This window comes from Hetaerina americana, unplaced genomic scaffold (genome assembly GCF_022747635.1).
Source record: "Hetaerina americana unplaced genomic scaffold, ioHetAmer1.1.p SCAF_6, whole genome shotgun sequence".
Lineage (NCBI taxonomy): Eukaryota > Metazoa > Arthropoda > Insecta > Odonata > Calopterygidae > Hetaerina > Hetaerina americana.
In genome coordinates, this window is record NW_027287205.1 from 58,297,055 (window position 1) to 58,317,523 (window position 20,469).

At 41.7% G+C, this 20,469-nt stretch overlaps 1 protein-coding gene across 2 annotated transcripts in view; it reads left to right on the plus strand.

Moving 5' to 3' along the window:
* The window catches only part of LOC139694955 (transducin-like enhancer protein 4), a 485,346-nt gene that overhangs the window by 460,882 nt on the left and 3,995 nt on the right, over positions 1–20,469 (plus strand). The window contains exons 10-17 of one of the 2 annotated variants that reach the window (XM_071593486.1): positions 15,153–15,248; positions 15,627–15,680; positions 16,101–16,192; positions 16,792–16,979; positions 17,745–17,860; positions 18,510–18,601; positions 19,354–19,603; positions 19,881–20,060. In XM_071593486.1, the coding sequence (XP_071449587.1) occupies positions 15,153–15,248; positions 15,627–15,680; positions 16,101–16,192; positions 16,792–16,979; positions 17,745–17,860; positions 18,510–18,601; positions 19,354–19,603; positions 19,881–20,060 (1,068 nt within the window). The remainder of the gene's footprint in view (positions 1–15,152; positions 15,249–15,626; positions 15,681–16,100; positions 16,193–16,791; positions 16,980–17,744; positions 17,861–18,509; positions 18,602–19,353; positions 19,604–19,880; positions 20,061–20,469) is intronic. The other variant, XM_071593487.1, reaches the window with a different exon arrangement.

Below are 20,469 nucleotides of genomic sequence, written 5' to 3' on the forward strand. Positions count from 1 at the left end.
TGAGCTCACCACTCCTTTCTTTTGAGTTTTTTCCACTCTACAGCGTTGCACGTTACTCTTTCCCGGGATCGTAAAACGAAATGATGTTTATAATGACCAAGGATCACAGGCAGGCAGGGAAGCTCTTCATTTTAAGTCTCTCAATTATGCCCTAATTAAGTTCGGAATCGTGCAACCATCTCTCCCTTTCCTTCTCGCCTATTTCCCTTTAAACGTTTGCAGTTCTTCTGCCCACTCAAATTGATGGCCATTTCTCGCATTCCTGAACATCAACCCATCAGCAATTCATAATTGTTTTGGGTAAGTAGGTAGGTAGTCTCGTCGTTTCGAGGTTTCCCTCAGATACTGCCTATTTTCCAAACCATTATTTCTTGGATATTGTCTCGAATGAATTACTCGCTACCGATGATTCAATTTCGAGGGCAGAACCTCTCTTAAAGACAAAGGCGTTCCGCGTTTCTTCGGCGTGTACTTCAAAACACGAATCTTCAAAGCTAGTCCACATTGTAGTCAACTTGCGGAAATAGTTTAACGTTTTAATTTTCAATTAATGCGCTCGTATTAGCCAAGCTTCTCAGCTGTGACTATGCCCCTCAGCCCTGCTGGTGTATGAATTGAAGGCAAGGGAAAGAAGGCAGGAGAAAAGCCGGACGCCATATTACGAGCCTGCGTAGGCTACTCTCGACCGAAAGAGGTTCTTTAAAGATGCCCGCATGTTAATTTCCACAGTCCTCGTTTTTAATGCAACTGCTCTGGTGTATTCAAATTAAAATTCGACGGCATTTTCGTTAATTTTGGTAGAATTTTCTGCATTTTTAAAAGTCTCCCTACGTAATTCTTAGTAATGACTCCGCAGGTAGCAGCACTATCTTCTAAAACACGCGGAAAGCACGAGCAGGATTTATCTCTGCCAATTTCCGAGTGGTCTTGGTGCATATTCGCTCCCGTTTCCCGTGCTTATCTTTCGCCCCCGTCAGAATACCTCAAGGCTTCTCGTCGTGGCCTTAACTTCATTTTTTTTACGGGAGCGAATAAATGACAAAATATTTCCAGCTAAAGAGCTAAGTGGACTAGTTCTTTTGACAGGGAAGAGTAGGGGGGGGGACATTTTTTTCAGCATCGAAGTGCACTCTCGGATCGAGTGTGTGTATGTGTGTGATTCCTGTAAAGATCCTTCCTTTCCGCGACTTTGCCGTTTCCTTTTTTTACCCTTGCACCCTCCCTAACTGCTGTCGCCGGCCCCCCTTACCTCTTTCCCACGCTGCACACCCCTGTTCTTTTTACAAATCCGCTTTGAAAATCTTCCGGCGGCGTCAGGTACCCCGTTTTCTTCCCCTCCCTCCCGCAAGACTATTTCTCGTTATCCAATTAAGAGGCCCTTACTTCATTCGCAGGAACTCCGATTTTTTTTTCTTTTCGTACCCGACTTTGTATTCCCCCATCAACCCTCTCCCCTCCCCCCGCACCCCTTCTATCTTCCCCCGGAGCAACCATCCACCCCTTTCCTCTCTTTTTTCCACCGTGCGCTTCTTCGTAGCTTCGGCTTATTAAAATGCTGCCCCCTTCTTAGTGCGGTCCCCTCTTCTCATACCGTCGACGGGCGGACAACCATGGATCACCTTTGCGTCTCCGCGTGTCCTGCGAGGGCGCAAAACTTGGCCTCAGCGTTCTTGAGTGTCCTCATTGGGGAAAAAAATAACGTCGTTTTAGATGTTTTATCGTCGATGGGAGAAACCATTACCCTTCTCGAAGAGTCCACGTCCTTTTCGGTGTCTCCACTTTATGTGAACTAGAGAATTTATGATTTAAAATGTATGAAAACTTTTATTGTATTTTTTTGGACTAATTTTTTCCTGCAAAAAGTTAATTTACCTAGATACGTGTGTCGTAAACTGACGAGCGCTGAAGGAAGCGCATCATCCCTTCCCGTATTGGAATTTTCGGCGGTGTGTGGACCCATTCAAATATTTTTAACGAATTATTTCAAGGAGTCCCTCATGCTGCTTACCTGAGTGCGTCAATTTTCTGCGTCTACTCGCGGGGATGTGTTATCTACGGGAATGCTAACATCAGTCTGTTTAGTATTGGCAAATAAGCATCCAAAGACGTGGGACTTCACTGACGACTCTGCGGCTGCGGTCGTTTCTCTCGGGAATGCTAGCACTTAATTAGAATTTGGTATTGCAAAGGAAACACTTGGTTTTTCCACATAAAATATTTATTCACGACCTAGGTTTCGACGCTCAGCGTCATCTTCAGGTGAAATACAGGCCAAAATCTTTCTTTATATAACAGAAGGAATGGGGAGGTGGGGGGGGGTGTGTATGGATGTAAGAAAGGAAGAGGAGATGGTGGGGGAGGGAAAGGAGCGGGATTGGGGTATTACTGAGAAGGAGGAGTCAAGGTTAGTCTCCGGGGGGGGAGGGGGGGGGAGGTTAAGGAAGCATGGTAGGGAAAGGGTTGCCTGGCGGGGGTCCGCCTTGGGGTTAGTGGAGATAGGACAAAGAGTTTGGGAGTTTAAGGTTGAGGAGGGGTGACCGGGAGTTACATAGCACGTCGTTCACTATATTATATAACAGAAGGAATGGGGAGGGGGGGGGTGTGTATGGAAGAGGAGATGGTGGGGGAGGGAAAGGAGCGGGATTGGGGTATTACTGAGAAGGAGGAGTCAAGGTTAGTCTCCGGGGGGGGAGGGGGGGGGAGGTTAAGGAAGCATGGTAGGGAAAGGGTTGCCTGGCGGGGGTCCGCCTTGGGGTTAGTGGAGATAGGACAAAGAGTTTGGGAGTTTAAGGTTGAGGAGGGGTGACCGGGAGTTACAAAGCACGTCGTTCACTATATTACAGGAAGAATTTGCTCTTTCCAATATCTCCATATTTTCCAAAATGTCCAACCGGGGGCCTTTTCTTTCGAAATGGAGAAACTCCACGCTGAAATCACTCTTATGGTTCTGGTCAATCAAATGCTTGGCAAATTGAGATTTTCCATTACCGTTCTTCAGGCAGGCCTGGTGGTCCTTCACACGTTCACGGAACTTCCTTCCCGTCTGGCCTACGTAGACGGCGGAGCATTCACAGGTTAGCTTGTACACTCCGCTCCTTTCCGATTTTGGGATTTCGTCTTTGTTATTTGCGAGGATGTTTCGCAAGTTGCGTCTATTGTAAAAGGCTGGCTTTATCCGTTTTTTTGGTAACACTTTAGCGACCGAGAGAGAAAACTGTCCTAGGAAGGGAAGCCTGCGCCACTTGGCTTCTGAAAAAACATTAGAATTCCTTTAGAATTTGGTATCCTGGAAGTTATGGAAATTGCGTGGTGGTGTTCATGGGAGTGTTTATGGTTGCCTACCCTTCCCAAATGATTCTTGTTCCTTTCCATAAAAGAAGGAAGAGGTATTTACGGTTTTCGTTACTCTTTCCACCTTACATCTCTACCCTATTGCTTAGAATCTTCCAGGAATTGATAGTAATTATGTATTTGTATGTTTGCTTCGGGCAACGAAGTGCTGGACTCCTCTAAGCTAACCGTTTTCATCCAATGTTAATTCTTAGTAAAAACAAAAAATTCTAAAAAATAGTAGGTTAACGTAAGGTCTTCATCGATTAGAACGTGAAACCGGGATAGTTAAATTCTGAATATTGTAGATACAATCATACAGAATGTTGTAAGAGAAAAATTCCATCGCATTTTCAGTGCTCGTATTTTTGTTCAGATTGGCGAGTGATCACAGTGAACGTATTTCTGTACTGGAAATTTCCGTCCTTTTTCTCTGATTGGCCAGCCGTCGGAATTCATTTCAAAGTGAAATCCTGATCTGATCATTGTCCGAGGACTCATTTGTGCAGGTTTTGAATGTTTTGTGTGCGCGTTTGGTTGCTTTTCCCTCGTGGTTATTTCGTGCAGTAAGTCCATCCCCCTGGGAAGTGAAGTACTCTTCATTGCATCATCGAATTACCGCCGTCAATGAAGAGTAATCAACTCGAGGCGTGATGGGAGGGACGGCGGAGGGAAGATACGAAAAGGGAGAAACGAAGGCGACAAAGAGGAGCGAGGGCAGCTCCTCGACTCTCTCTCTCACGCCTCGGAAATTTCATCGGGAGCCCGAAAAAGGAGGTGGGAGGGAGAAGCAGGTCCGTGGAGCGAAGGAAAAGGCACTCACGCACGCACGCCGAGAGGAAGTAAACGGAAAAGCGGGGAAGCAACATAGCGGCCGCTCCCTGCGCCGTGGTGGGTTAGAATTTCGAACGGCGGGTGGGTGGGAGGAGAGGGGCAGGGGTCGAGGGAGGGATAGAATGTTCTCACGTAGGTCGAGTGCGGCTGAGGGAGAGGTCAGTTCAGCGGTCTGGAAGGTGGTCAGCCGAGGGAGAGTGAGTGGGCAAGAGCGAGATGTAGAGAAGAACGGCTCGGGGCCTGGGGGCGGTTTGCCGCGGTAGCACAGCTGCCCCACCACAGGGTGACCCGGAAAGAGACGGCGGGCGGGGAGGGGTGAGTGGGACGGAGTTGGAGGAAGGAAGGAACGAGTGAGGGAAGTGGGAAGGAGTGGCGCTGAATGGAAGGGAGCGGGAAGGAGTCGGAAATGACCGCGCGGTCTCTGGTGTTATATGTGTGGGGTAGGACAGCGAGAAGGTGCGGGGATCCCCGGAAACTTTATAAAGAGAATTATAATGAATTCTTCTTCTTTATAATTTGCTCTCTTTTACCCCCAAAACAAACTTGGCTGTTTCTACTCCTCTCTTGCGGAAAGAGGTGGAATTTTTCAACTGCTTCGAGACGTTGCTGGGATTATCTTTGATTACATTTGTTCGTTTATTTTTGGTTCCACTATTTTGTTTCTATTGATGTTAATTCCATTTCATTTTAAATGCATCAGAGGCATTCAAAGGAGCATCGCGCAAGACAATATTGCCTGACCAGTTGATTTAAAACTAGTTTATTCAATATAGTTAATTTTTGTCGGGGAGGAGTGCTTATTGAATCGATGGGAAAGAGCGATAAGGAACTCATTTGAAGTTTTTTCAAGCAATCGAAGGGGGGGGGGAAATTTTAGGGGTAGATTGGAGAATTTAAGGCGCTTTCCAAATGGGCTCGATAAAAATAAGCAGTCAATGATATGTGATGTTTAGGCGTTAGACGCTGGGCGCAGAGGAAACTGGAGGAATTGTCGAATAGGGGGCAGCATTCTATCTGTTAACTAGTGATAGAGTTTGGGTCCCCATCGAATGATATTTTTATCTAATGAGCTCTGCTCTTATATATATATATATATATATATATATATATGTATATATATAAATATGTGTGTGTATATATACATATATATATACACACACACATACTATATATATATATATATACACATATATATATACATACATATATATATATATACACACACATATATATATATTATACGTGTGGTAAGCTTACCTACATTAGCTTATAAGCGATGCATAATTGTTATGAAAATTAATTATCCTTAATGGCAATGTAAAATATCACAATACGTTTTAGTAGCGTTTACACATTGAGTTATCAATTCCCTGTAAAACACCTATTTCTTTCGTACATTTTTAATAAAGAGCCCGCTTCAACAAAGAAGAATTTATCCTCGCGACATCAAACTTATGGTCATTATTGAACATTGAAATTGATAATCCATTTTTATTCATACCAGTTTCATACTTGGCGAATGCTCGCCAAATTATGTCAGGATACATTCTGCCCTTTTCTTTGTTCGTATTTCCGTGCATATATTAGACGGGTACGCACTCGGGAGAGCGCGCGCACACACACTCGGTAAGGGAAGCAAGGGGGGTGGGCGAGATGGCGAAGGAATGGGGCGTGAACGCCATGTGGCTGTGGAGATGAGGGTGGAGGCGAGGAGTACTTATGGGAGTGCGAGGGAGGGAGGCGGAGCTGCTTGGGGCTTCCAAGGTTTGCCCCCACGTGTGTGGGTGCGGTGGCGAAGGAAGGAGAGGGGGCGACGCGGGAGTGTGGCGGAGGAATAAGGCTTGGGTGGGTGGGGAGGGGGGGTTAGAGAGGGGTGTGGGCGTTTTCAGGGGATGGAAGTGGGGTTTGAGGGCTGGAGCGCAGGGTGGACCAGACAGTCACCTCCTCCTTTAACCACTCCACGCATGCGCAGGGTGGCACTTAACTCCTGTTTGCCCCGGCTCTTTTTCCTTCTACGCTATGGTAGCAGTAGTCCCTTCATCTCTCTCTGCCCTTCCTCCTCTTCCTCTCTCTCTCTTTCTCCCTCTCCACACACACACACACACCTCCTCCTGCTCCCAGAGTGAGGAAATCGATGTTCTTTGGCAGCCATAACAACCCCACAATCCTCCTCGGATGCTCCCTCCCCACTCCCCCGTGCTCCCTCCCCGCTCTCCCGTGCTCTCTCCGCGGCAACCCTTCCTCCTCTCCTCCCTCGCCCCCGCAGTCCTCCCTCATCCATCCCCCCTGACCGAAACCTCACCGCCCGCCCGCGCCCCACCCTTCTCTTCCCGTATTCCCTCGTTCTGTGGTCTCTCCCCCTCCCGCCGCCCCCCCTCATCCTCCCCTGCACTGCGCCGATGCCAGGGACGCCTCACTCGCACTTTCCTCCTCTTCCGGAAGCCTCCCCCTTCTTCCCCCCCCCATCTCCCTTTAAATCTCTCTATACATCGTCGGGATGGTGCACGTAGGCTCCATCCATCGACCCTCCGTAGAACTAGATTTGGCGTCTCTCACCCTTCTACCTTTCTTTGTTTCTTTTCTTTCGGTTCTCCAGTGGAATTAAAAATGGTGGAATTTCTCGCCGCCGAGGCGTAGCCGGCTGGCTGACTTTTATTTACGATCTCTCCCTTCATCAAATGTGTCTCTGGTCCCCTTCTATATGTATATATATTTTTTTCTTTTCACGTATATCGTTTGTTTTTGCTCAATTTATTTTTTATTTTATTTTCCTGGCCTCCCCGCCCCCTTCCGGAAATCGAATGAATTGAGGAATACTTTTTTTTGTAAATGACAGGAAAAATTACCACTGCGCCTTAGTTATGACCGTTATCTATGGTCTGAGTCCATTTCTTTAATTTCTTTCCCAGTTGTCATATTTCTTTTTTATTTACTTGAAACTTTGTACGTATCATGTGTGATGTCAGTTGTAACAATGGCAGTTTCATCCGAGTACGAGTTTAATATTCTCATAGACGTGGAACTACTAGTGAAATGGAAGCAATTTAGAGCAAAGAGTTTGTATTAAGGTTTAGCTTTGGTAAGCGTAGCCAGATAGAAATTTGTGGGCGTGGATAAAGTTTCTCCATGAATTTTCGTGGAAGTTTTTATTTTGATTTACAATAATCCAGTAGGTAAGTCACTTCTTGGACTGCATTGAAACATTTCCGAATAATATGATTACCCATTTAAAATTAATATCACATGGTTATCAAATTCCAATCCGGCAAAAAAATTGAGTGCTGGTTAGAAAATGCACAAAAACGGTTTATGTGGGGGTGTACGAAAGCTATAACATTCTTATTAAGAATTAGTGATAAATATATATGTTTTTGCAGTTGCTTCGAGTAAACAAGAAATTTAACGACATGAAGTTAAAAGTCCTTAGATACCTTATTTACGAGGGTTGTTCAGTGAAGAGTGATGATAAAAATTCCTATTCAAATAAGTTCCTGTGCAAAAATTTAATTTTATGTTATTGGTTTTATGTGATGCATGTAGATAAGGTTGACGTGTAACTTGGCACAAGCTTCATCGAGTTTTGACTCCTGGATTGCATCAGTGGTAGCTGTTCCAAGTTAAAAATGTTCTGCTCGCCTGCTTCTGATGACGAAAAGGCTTTCCACGAAGGTGTTTTTTCTCATTGGGTATCGGGATAAAGTCTTGTTAGGTTAGGTCTTGGCTATAGGGAGGATGAGGAAGACATTGCACACTTTTCGCACTGAGTTTCGCGAGGTAGTCGCGATTTTTCGGTGGGTTTTGGGGCACCTCTCACAAATATGACTCATGTGATTTTTTTTGCTACGTGTGGGTAGCACCCAATGAAATTTTCTGTATTGTTGATGGCGCTCTTAACGTTATTCCACGATCCTCTCCCACAATGACAGCAGTGGCGTTAGTCTTTACCTCTGCAAATGCATTGATTAGAGCTCCGGTTCCATCTTCCTTTGAAATTGCTTGCCTCCGTTCCATAAACATTTGAAACGTATTCTATCTCTGCTATAGGGAGGAACAGACTTCACAGGTCTCCTGTAGCATAACTATATCGGCCTCGGCTGACGAAAGCCAATTTTCAATGAAGTGTTTCTTTTAACCAACTTCGTAGCCGTGGGTGAACTGAATGTTTCGACTCGCAAAGGTTGCCGTTGACGCAGTATTGGAGACAGATCAATTAAACATATACCACACGAGCATGATGCATGAAATATATACTTGTCTTTATAATGATGGTGAAAAAAGTATGATCAGTCTTTATTGAACGCTTCCCATACTTGAGAAATGCATTTCCTTCTAGTTTTCATCGTGGCATCTATAGGTTCTCTTCCAATTTATCAATGCAATAACCTCAAAACGTCAGTTATGGTTTATGTGCTGCGAACTGGACCCTCGACTAGCTCCATATATCCCCCTGGCGAATCATGTGAAATAAATCATGCTTCAAGTCTTCATGTCCCCTTGGGGAAATTTGTATCGCTTGTGAATTTTTTATTCCACTTGGCAAAATATCGCCGCGTACATCTTGCCGCTTTCGAAATATGTACTCCGCCCTAAGTGCGATCGAAGCGTTTTTATGCTCCATCCATTGCATTTTGGTCCAGAGCCAGATTTTACTTGTCGTCGTGTAACTTCGCCGCCGGGAGCTAATTACGGTAATGACTTTTTAAGGGTGGCCTTCTCTCCCGAAAATTCATGGCATTCTTCCACCCTGAAGCCATTCAGCTCCCCTCTGGCCTGCTTACCTCCTTCCTCTCCCCTCCGCTTCCCGCGCGACTCTCTTTCACCCCACCCCGGCATTTCTTTGAAGTCTTCATTTCAGGCAGGGGATCGGATTCCGGATTACTCTGCTCGGGTTGGAATTTAAGAAAAACGCTGCGAAAACACGGGATGATATTCAAGAGGCAGTAAGGTGATGCTAAATTTAAACGCCTTATGAGCAAACCATGGAATAAAGTTTATAGCCTGCGATTCGAACGTAATACGTTTTTAAATACACTCCCTTTGCCGTAGATTTTCTCCAAACCCCGTACCTCGTACCTCGGTTTTAACATAATAGTTCTACGCTTGTCCTCCGCGGCGAACTCGTGCATTAAATAGAAGAATCGAGGCAAGAAGATGTTGCTGGTAAAAATGTGACATGCATGTTTCGTGTGTGTTTATATTCTGCGTCGCTTGTAGTTCAGGTTTGGAGATGTTTTCCCTAGTTTGGTGGTGTTGTTCCTCTCCTGTTTTCCAGAACTCGTTACCTTATTCATTCGCTCGAGTGCTGAAATTTTCGCGGGTCGGGAAGTTTCGGACCTTGTTAAGTTTCTGGAATCTTCCCTTCTTACATGCAAAGTGTAAAAAACTTTTTAAGCAGCTTCGTTATGTCGGATTCCCACGGCATTATCATAAAACGTCCGCCCATGGCCATCCTTCATTCATGGTCTACTCGTCGTCGTACCGCGATACGCTTTTCCTCCCTTCGGTGTACCCCGCTTCCCCCTTTATGTTCGCCGCTCACCTCTTCGAAGTGCGAGAGGGCTGCCGATCCACCTTAACGGTGAAACTCTGGCGTAACTACCCCTGACCGTGGGCGTCCCGAGGGTCATTTGTGCCGAGGGGGGGGGAAGTCTCGCCCGTGTATCACAACTGCAGCCCCTTTACCCTCTCCTTCACGTCCCCTCCCCCACTCCGCTTCTCGAATCGCTCGCATAATCCCTCGGATATACACGCCCTGCCCTCTCATTTTCCATTTGATCACTTCAATCACCGCTCCCCCGAGTAACCGGGGATCCAGCATTGGAAGGAGCCGCCGAACCAGCACCATCCCCAACCGGCCTCTTTCCTCAACCCCGCCGTCGCAACCCCACGCTCTCCCCAGCCCCACCCCGGCACCCCATTTACCAACCCAATAATCAACAAGTCGCGTTAAGACAAGTGCATGCTTTTACTACTACGAACCATACCTCCACCCCCTTCCCGCGTCTCTTAACCCTTCATCGAGCCTTCCCCTCCCCCCCCGATACACCCGTCCCGCTGCACACCTCTTCCTCCCACCCCACCCCCTACCAGTCTCATGCCCCCCACCTTCCCCCCCCTTTCTCATCAGCCCTCCCTAATTACAACAATTAGTCCAGTTAACGGCTCCGGCATAGAGGGTAATGAGAATCGTTTTAAAATTGGCGTTCGGAGCGGGGTTGTTCAAGGAAGTGGATTGTGTGTTTGTGTGTGGGATGAGAATGCGGGGTTATTTAGAGGAGTTTTAGCGCGGTGTGTGTTTGTGTGTGCGTGAGTATTCTGGATTTTGTAAACGAAATGTGTGCGTTTGAATGCGGTAGGATGTGAGAGAAAGCGAGGGTGGAGGTAAATGGGCGCGCGAGGCTTTAATAAAATGGGAAGGGAGGGAATATAGCGGTATAAGGTCCGCGCGTGTATCCCTCCGTGTTTAATCGAGTGATTTATAAGGTCGATGGAGGTCCCGCCCTTCGGGCATCCTTTTCTCTACTGCTATAAGGGTTCCTTATCAATATGCCGCGTTCTTTCTTGTGTCTCGGGATTAGCTCGCTCCTCCCCTATCACCTGTTTTTTTTTTAAATGTTCGCTGACATCTCCGACATCATAGATGGGCATACATAATGCATACTTGATGAGCTATTTTATATTTTTCAGAGGAGAAAATGTAGTTTTCGGTAAATAAGACTTTGAAACCGAACATTTAGTCATTTATGTGATGAATGTTTGGATTTTGTGCGGTGTTTTGTGACTTTTTGTGTGTGCAACCCCTACTCTGTCTGATTCATCGCGCAGGTGTTTTGGTTTAGAAAACGTTAAGTCCGACAGTTTATTGTGATCAAGGACGCATTATTTATGGTGAACAGATTTTATTTTCTCCGTATTGCCTTCGTCTCCCAAATTAAATGATTTCACAAAGGCAGTCTTTTTTAAGGTAAACTCTGAAACTCTCAAGTTAAACGAGGCATCAAGTTAATTATTTTTAGGCATATGAATTTTTCAGCGTCGACCGTTTGGATTTAGTCTTTTAAAATGGCAAGGCGTCCATTTCTTATGATAAAGAGAGCAAAGGAGTCCATCAACTCTATAAAGATTTGTGGGGTGTCAATTTGCGTCAAGTTGTGAAACCGTGAATTTAAATTTTTTTAAAATCAATCATTTTTGTGACTATCTTTTTCACAATAATTCACCTTTTCGAGGATTGTTATTCAGTCTTTTGTCAATTTCACTGCATTTCTTATGTCTGTACTGCAGGTACTGTAAACAATTCGCTAAGTACGCGGGGATAAATTTATGTCGAGAAGTTAGAGGGACTCCATTAATAGGGGAATAAAATGTGAACTATCTCCTATTCTATGGACGAAGAGCGAAGTGGTGGGCACAATTTTTTCGATCGTACTTTCGCTTGCGTGCCCTAATTGAATTGCCTGGGTATTTGAAGATCCTCGCCCACACCATTGACAGATCCATCCAAACCAATTCCCGAATTCGCTGTCCCAACTCAGTGAAAGTCGTATGGCTCTACTTTTGAAGCGCAGAAATGAGATGTTATCGGCGATCGGCCGGTCTCACGGCCAAAAAAAAGGAGAAAATTCCGAAGGAGGCCTGCAAATGAAAGGCATTCCGGGGCTATATGACAGAAATCTCTCGTTCTTTCGATCGACGAAGCGGAGGAAAGCATTCATAATTACTCCCCCAAAGGTTGAGATGATTTTCGGTGGAAGGATTCGAGATGGATGGGTTGACGGAGGTGGTGGAGGAGGGAGGGGGTGGGTTTTTGAATTTCGGATTTCAATCGCCGACGTTGGGGGAAATAAATTTTCATAACATCCCGTCGGATTTATCTCCGTTCATCTCCCCCAAACATTCGCCTTATCTCCTCCGCCTCCCCCTCCTCCATTCCGTCTCGCCCTCCTCCCACACTCTTTCAAAAATCACCCGAACCCGTCTTTGCTTGTACTCCTACGTCAATTCCACGAATCCTGGCTTCGAGAGGATTCCAGAGTCAAGGGGGGATATGCATGCACACACAAACACACACACACACACGTGTGTGTGTGTGTGTATGTATGTATGTATGTATATATATATATATATATATATATATATATATATATATATATATATATATATATATATATATATTAGATGTACCCTTGCTTTTAATGATGGGAAAAAAATAAAAAGATTAGCCATAACGCAAACACGAGTGTTTTGGTTAATCTTTTAATTTTTATTATAATTAAATACAAGTGTGCATCTGAAATAAGCTACGCCATAAAGTTGCTATCTATGCAATTATATTTATTCCATATACACACACATATGTATATATACATATTTATTTATTTTGTATATTTATTCGTGGGGTATGGGAATCAATCCTTTCCTTTGAGCAGTCTTTTGGAGGAGGGAACTCATCGAGGCCCCTTACGCCTACCGACATCTTTTACGCCCCCTCTCCCCCGCCCACCCTCCATACTTCACCCCAGACCTCCCTCTCCCGCCCCCTTTCAATCTCTCATCTCATATCCGGTCTCCTGCTCTCTCTCCATTTCCCTTTCCCCATCCTCCTCGTCGAAGACTATCCCCGTTTCCCTCGCCTCCTCTTGGTCATGTTGCCAGACATGACGCGGTGGGCCTAACTGGGCGGCATCTCTGTCGACGAGTCCCTCGCCCCGAAACCGACTTCTGATGCCGATTTGAGCGAAACGCTTTAAGTGAAGTTCGCAGAGTCACGTTTTCTGTCTCCCGTAGTTGATCACAGATTACTGAACCAGTTGGCGAGCCGTTTCTCAATTTTTGTGGGTGACTCGCAGTTTTCCTTTTGTTGAATGTGAAAATTGTTTATGCTTGTGAGATGACGTAAAAGGTTATCGGGAGAGAGAGAATCTTTGTTTTAGACTACGATAAAATGTTCATTTATCTCTGTAAAAACCTTAAACTTCAGCAATATATTCAGCTGGTGTTCGTAGATACTTTTATGTAGCATGTCAGCATTTACGGCATTATTAGAAAAACAACTGATACCTTAGTAAGTCATTTTTTAATACGATTCGACTTCCGCCATAGTGTATTTCTGATTTCTTAAGTAACTTTAGGAGACAGTGTTTTCATGAATTTGAAACTAAAAATCATAAATATTTGCTCATATTAGTCTATTTTAAATTGGATGGAGGACTGAGCAATTGCATAACTACAACGAGAGATACGAATCTATTTTTTTCTAAGGTTCATTCCGAGGGTATAAAATAATTCAATGGGCCGGGAGAAGAGGTGCATTGCACCTAAATAAGCTTTGGGTTTCGTGATTGATGTAAAGCCTTTTGAGAAGAGTATCTGCTCATCCCTCAAAATCTCCCAAGAAACGGTATCCTCCCGTGCTTACTAACCTCATGTCTGACCCTCTTTAACTGTCCATTCCCCCCCCCCCTCTTTTCTTTCCCTGCACCCACCCTCGAGGTTGCCCTCTCCACCCCCTCTCAGCAGCCATAGCGAATGGAAAAACTGCCATCCTCGATGATAGGTCCTCCGAGCTCTTGAAAATATTCATTCCCAAGAAGTCTCTGTTATTTTTCTGTGGCCCAAACCTGCCCTTTCTCCTCCTCAACTTTTTTTCTTTTCCCGTTTCCCTCTCTTCTTTCCAATTCTGGAGCATCCCTTGTCCCCATAGGCAGAAAGAGTTTGTTTCCTTCTCTACTATTCTCTCCCCGATCCTCTCCTCCCATCCCATGCCACCGCGACCTCGGTGTTCATCTCCCTCAAAAAATTGTTTCTTCCTTCCGTATTCTTCATCTAACAGCTCCCCACTTTTCTCTTCCACCCCCAAAGCCTTGAATTCCTCGGTTTCTTGGCACATGATGGGAACAGAGTTGAAATATTAAAATGGGGCTATGATGGCAAAGGGGATCGGAGGGAGAGTGCTTCCTTCTGGGGAAATGTTGGGTTCTGTGCAGGGAGCTTTAATGGGGAAGGGGGGGGATGAAGAGGAGGCATAGGGAAATTGCGAAGTATTTTTTTGAGGATTAGTATTGGCCTTACTGGAAGTTAGTTCACAGTTTGGCTTTCAATATGAAGTCATGTTTTACAGGTTTTTAGTGTATGTTGTTATTGTTTGGTGACCTCACGCAAAAGGTTTCTATTCAAGAGTTGTGTCTCATGCCGTCGATAAGTAAAATTTGCAGTTCTAAGCCTGATAATTCATTGCCTGATTCTGCACTGTACCTATACATTATTTAGACAAGTGGACCTGATTTATATGCCATAACCCACCTCTGAAATTCCTTCCACTTTGGTTAAAATATTCTAATTACTGTATTCTAATTAATGTTTAGATGTACCTAAAACTGACGACGGGTATAGTGAAAGTGTTGAAAAATAAATTAATTAGGAATTATAATCAATAATTGGTGAATATGCACTAATTGTAGTTTTTTATTAATTTGTATGACTCAAAAATAAATTATCAGCATTGAAAATGTATTCTCTTGTCAAAGATCTGAATGTTTTCAGAACAGCTTTTTGGCTATAGCTTTCTGGGTGGTTAGGGACTAGAAAGAAAATGAAAGCTAACATGAGGTTTTGCAACTCGTATTTTTCGAAAATCCTTTTTAAAATTTTTCTCGTAGTTTGGCTTTGATAAAAAAAACAATTACTGTGAAGAAACAAAATTTCACTTCATTAATAGTAGAAACGGTTTCCTTGTGTTCTAAAATGTCATTGTGATGTTCAATGCGGTTATATTGAAATCAATGTCAAAAATCATTATTCCACATGTCAATGAAGTGTGAAATAAAAATTATTGAACTTATTTCACGTAACTATGCATTAGGTCTTGTCTTTAATGTTGAATTATTTGATGAGTTCATTAATGTGCAACTCTTTTATATGGTAATTGTTACTTATTCCACAAGATTCTTAACTTGATTTTTTACGAGCTTCAATTTTGTGTTTTCCAGAGGAATTCCATCTCTCCTGCAGAAAGGGAGAAGTATCGCCCCAGAAGTCCAGATCCAGAACATAAAAAGATGAAAAAGGAAGAGAAAGACTGTCATGTAAGTCATTAAAAATTCTTGTGAAGTACTAGTAATCCCTTGTTCCCCAGTTAAGGGCTTGTTTATAGTCCTTCCTTAGAGACGTAGTTCTTGAGTTGAAAATGTTAGTAATCAAGGCAAAGTCAATCATCCACAATACTGTTGTTTTAATGAATTTTTCTCCTGCCAGAAAGAGCATTATGTATTAATATAATTTGGAGTCCTTTTCGATTTTATTATGCTCACTCAATGAATTCTTTGCGATGCCTGTAAATGATATTGAAAAGAATGCCTCAGTGAATGTATGAATCTATAAGTTTGAAATGTATGATTATTATGCTCCCCACGATCTGCCATTCCTGCTTGTCTAATGAAGGTTTCCTCGTTTGGATGTTACAGGCAAGTGATGGAGAAAAGAGTGATCAAGATCTGGTTGTAGATGATGCTAGTGAGGTGAGCACAATATGAAATATTTGATGTTTGATAAGTATTGTACACATTCATATTACCAACTTCTCCGCTCTATATTGATAGTTTACAGTAACCTTTTGTTTTACTTAAACCTTGTTATCTTGCAGAATACTTTCTCGATTGTCACTATTTGTGACCAGTAAAGTACGTGCAACCTTAGTGTCTAGAAACAATTTTTCATTAATCATCAAAGGCTCTAGTATAGAAGTTTGCTTTACCCATATAATCGGTATTGTTCTATGTATGCAAATGGCTACTTTCTCTGTGAGGAATCATTGCATCATTTAGAAGTTGGCTGTTAATATCTTGGTTTCTCACAAGAAACAAAAGCAAAGGCCAATGAAGCCAAAACAAAAGGCAAGAATTTGAGTGTAATGGATGTTTTGTTTAATTGCATTACAGGACCCAGTGTCACCACCAAATGGGACTGCTTCTCCTAGAGAAAATGGCCTCGACAAGCTGGTACCAAAGAAAGATCATGTTGGACCCCATAGGTTAGTAAGAGGTGTTCACAGATGCATGAATTATCTTTAGAATGAGATTCAATTGTTAAGAAAGGCTTGTAATTTTAGGGGCAGTAGTAGTTAATCGGTGAAGTGTTATAAGTGGAAACATTTATAGACTTACTCTTTTGCAAGTGATTCAGTTCAGTATGTGAGTTTTTGTGTTCCTTGTATTTTTGTCCCTTCTGATGATTCAACTGTGAACTGTTCTAAAAAAAGAGAAACAATCAAACAATGTTATCACCACAGCTAGTTTTCTTTTAATTAAAAAAGGTATATGCATGTATGCAAAATTAAAAGTTGAATGCTTGTATTCACTACACGCTTTATTTTACATGGCTTTCTTGTAAAAATAAAACATATTAATTATTAGTTATTTCAGTAACATTGTCATGGGATTTAATTTAAAAAATGTATTTTATGAGTAGTTATGAACATTGACAAGCAAATATTGTGAATCTAACGTGAAGTTCTCTCAGACTCAATATATCTCATAAATGCTTAATCATTCTATGATTAAAATCTTTGTATGTTGATTTTTTTTCTTGAAAATATTTTGATTGTAATTAAATATTTTTCTGCCCTGACAGTCCTCGAAGTGGAACATCCTCAAATGCTAGTACACCATCTACGAAAAAGCTTGATGCAGACAAACCTACAACCCCAATTTCTAAGTCTGTGACCCCAACCAGCGGTGGAAGTGGTGGCAGTAGTGGTGGTGGAGGAAGTGGGGCTGGAGGCAGTGGCCTGAAACCTGTTGTGAAAGCTCCAGCCCTAGGTAAAAATAGCCCCTTCTCCTTGGTCATATCCTCTTCATAATGTATCTCCAAGGTTATATTTCTATCAAGCGTAATTTTTTGTTTGAAATATTCCCTAATAAACCCCCTAGTAGGTCCTTCTTGAGAATTTCTCTGAGGATATGATCAAATGATCCCACAAGCTATTTGCCATATATGTCAAGCATAAATGTAGCAGTATTTGTGGTAAAAATTCAGAAATTGAATTTTGGAAACAGCCTTATTATTGAAACTGTCATGGAACTAATCAAAAACCTGATAGCTATCAAAGAATACAAATTATTACCCTGAAAAGTTGTCCTACTGCAACTAAAAATATTTCAAAAATTTTTCAATTTTTTGTTCGAATGAATACGAGACTTAGTAGACAAAATATTTTTCCAGTTCTCTTTTTATCTGCATTTTGGTTGCAATTGAAAAAAAATCACAGTGACAATTGCCATAAGATGGTAAATATAATAAAGATGTCTACACACTCTTCAGAGAATGGAAATAATTATTATTGATAAACTTAAAATTTGGTTTGTGGTTGTAGGGTAATTTTTAATCAAAATTGGCACATGTCTCATATATATATTGGATAAAATATGTGTATATACTTAGTATATGTATATATATATATATATATATATATATATATATATATATAACACACATACATATACATACTTACATTACAATACACATACTACATATATATACATGCACATTTTTATTTTGCTATTAACATTCCACTTAACTTTCAGGTCAGTATCCACATTATCTGGCTGGTGCAGCTGCCCATGAACTACAAGCTGGTGCTTATGGTGCCCTTCATAACAATTTGCCTCCTGCACTGAACAGTTACCCCAGGCCACCTTTAGTGAGTTGCCAAAAGATATCATTTGCCCAACTAGAGTATTTCACAGCCAATCCTAAATGTTTCCTTTTAGATAAATGCATGAACAAACCATAAGTTTATTTTTTTGTTTTGCAAAATTATAATGAATGGCCCTCTTTAAATGTGGATTTGCAATTTGCTGATTGCAGTGCTTGTAATTAAAGATGAGACTTTACAGAATAAAATCTCCTGGGTAACATATCAGTTATATTAATATTAAATTCTAATAAATGCATCGTTGCCAGCTAAAATGTCCCTCATCTGAAGATTCTCGTAAAGAACTTGATGCTAAAAGATGTTTTGTGAGTGGTATATAAGTTTTTTAAGAACTATTTGCAAATATATGAATGTTACTCTTCTTGAATCATGCGTAATGATATTTTGTTATTGCTCACTTGTTGGACTCTCATGCTTGCTTTTTTCTCTGAACTTTGAAATGCAAAGTTCTTGTAGCCACCCATCATTTATTAAGAAGGAATGTCATAAATTTTGCGGCATGTGCATGAAATTGCTTTAACTCAGTCATAATTTAACAGTTCACTGAAAAGCTCCTAATAAAATGAATCAATAACATGATTGGCTGTTGAAGAGTTATTTTCCCAAAAGAATGGAGAAAACGTTTTATGAGAAGATTTCCATACCCTTTCAGGTGGGATACGATCCTCACTCTCAGATGAGAGCCCCTCTTGGTCCCGGTCTCGGAGGAATTCCTGGGGGAAAACCGTAAGTGTCGAAGCAGTTTTGGTATACTTATTATTATTTGACAATAGCAATAAGTCTATTCCCCTCTCCTACAATATTGAGTTCATATTCATACAAAGTACAATTTTTTATCATCTGATGGATACATAGCATGGTTGACGTATGTCTCTGTGAGTTTTAAGCTTTATATCTGAGAAAAAATCCTGAATTCCATGGTATTTGACTCAGCTTTATGACGAATTGTGATACACAAAAAAGTTGTAAGTTCCACTGAATTTGATTTAAATACAATTCAGTGGAGCAAAGTTTGGTATTTTTTGCAATTCAAAAAATTCCTGTTTGCAGTATCAAACAAATAAACAAAGATCTACCTCTGCAGCATTTTAAGCCATATTACTGTTTGTCGTAAATATTCTTTAAAATATAAATAATTAAGTATTAGCATTAGTTTATTCTTACCTCTTTCATCTTGGTTACTCTTAATGCATGTGTGACTAGCAGATTAGTTCTTTGAGAGAAAAATTTTCGTGAAGTCCTTCCCAATTATTGGAATGCTTTTTTTCAATAATATGTTGGAATTAAATAACTGAGCTCGCCTCTTTTTTTATTTGTTTTATTCTTTTCTCTGGACTTTCTCCTAAGAAAAACACTAATTCAATGCCTATTTGAATCACTATTACATGAAAAGTGGACAAATGCAGCTTTAATGATTTGGGAGTTTTGATAGAATAGATTAAGTGTTTAACCAAGTAAATATGTTTTTCTTCCTGCAGTGCATATTCATTCCACGTGAGTGCAGATGGGCAGATGCAGCCAGTTCCATTCCCCCCTGATGCCTTGATTGGCCCTGGCATCCCTAGACATGCAAGGCAGATAAATACACTCTCTCATGGAGAAGTAGTCTGTGCAGTGACAATCAGCAATCCCACAAAGTACGTGTACACTGGTGGCAAAGGTTGTGTGAAAGTTTGGGATATTAGCCAGCCTGGAAGCAAGAGTCCTGTATCTCAGTTAGACTGCTTGGTGAGTATTATCAGTTCATCATGTTTTACTTTTCCTTTTAAATTTTCTTTAGTATTTAGCTAAACAATATTGGATCAAGTCGAATTATTTTTGTTAGTTAAGATTACTGCCTAAGTAGATAAATTATTTGATCTTTGCTCAGAAGTTCATTGCTACTTTCTATTCATGTCCTTATTTTCAGCCGATACAAAAGATTTTAATGTTTAGAAATACCTATGGTATCTGTATTCAAGTCAGCCTGAAGAGTTTATAACGTGAAATCATTATTGTCTTTCAGCAAAGGGACAATTACATCAGGTCAGTGAAGTTGCTTCCCGATGGCCGTACACTTATTGTTGGTGGTGAGGCTAGTAATCTCTCCATTTGGGACCTTGCTTCACCTACGCCACGCATTAAGGCAGAACTTACCTCAAGTGCACCAGCCTGCTATGCCCTTGCTATTTCACCAGATTCTAAGGTAATTAATAGTTTATATTTTTCCTTTGAAAGAAATTATTATGCTCATTTTCCAGTAGTTATTCATTTATGGAATGGTCGTGGAAAGGATTTTGGGGGGCTAATGCTTACTCCCATCTTTAATGTGCGACTCGCCATGTGCACATTTTGTGAATAGGTTATTTCTTATACCAAATTTTGAAAAACCTCAGAGATAATGAACTTTTCAAATTTATGGCAACAGAATAAAGTTCTCCATTAGATAGCGAGATTTTAAGAAGTGAAATTGTTATGCTGCATTGATTTAAAAAAAAATAACTTATTTAAAATATTCACTTCCTTAAAAAATGGTTAACTATGGAGAGATTAGTAATGGAGGGTAACTTTTGGGTAATAAGCTCCAGCATATAAAAAAAATAATATTTTATTTC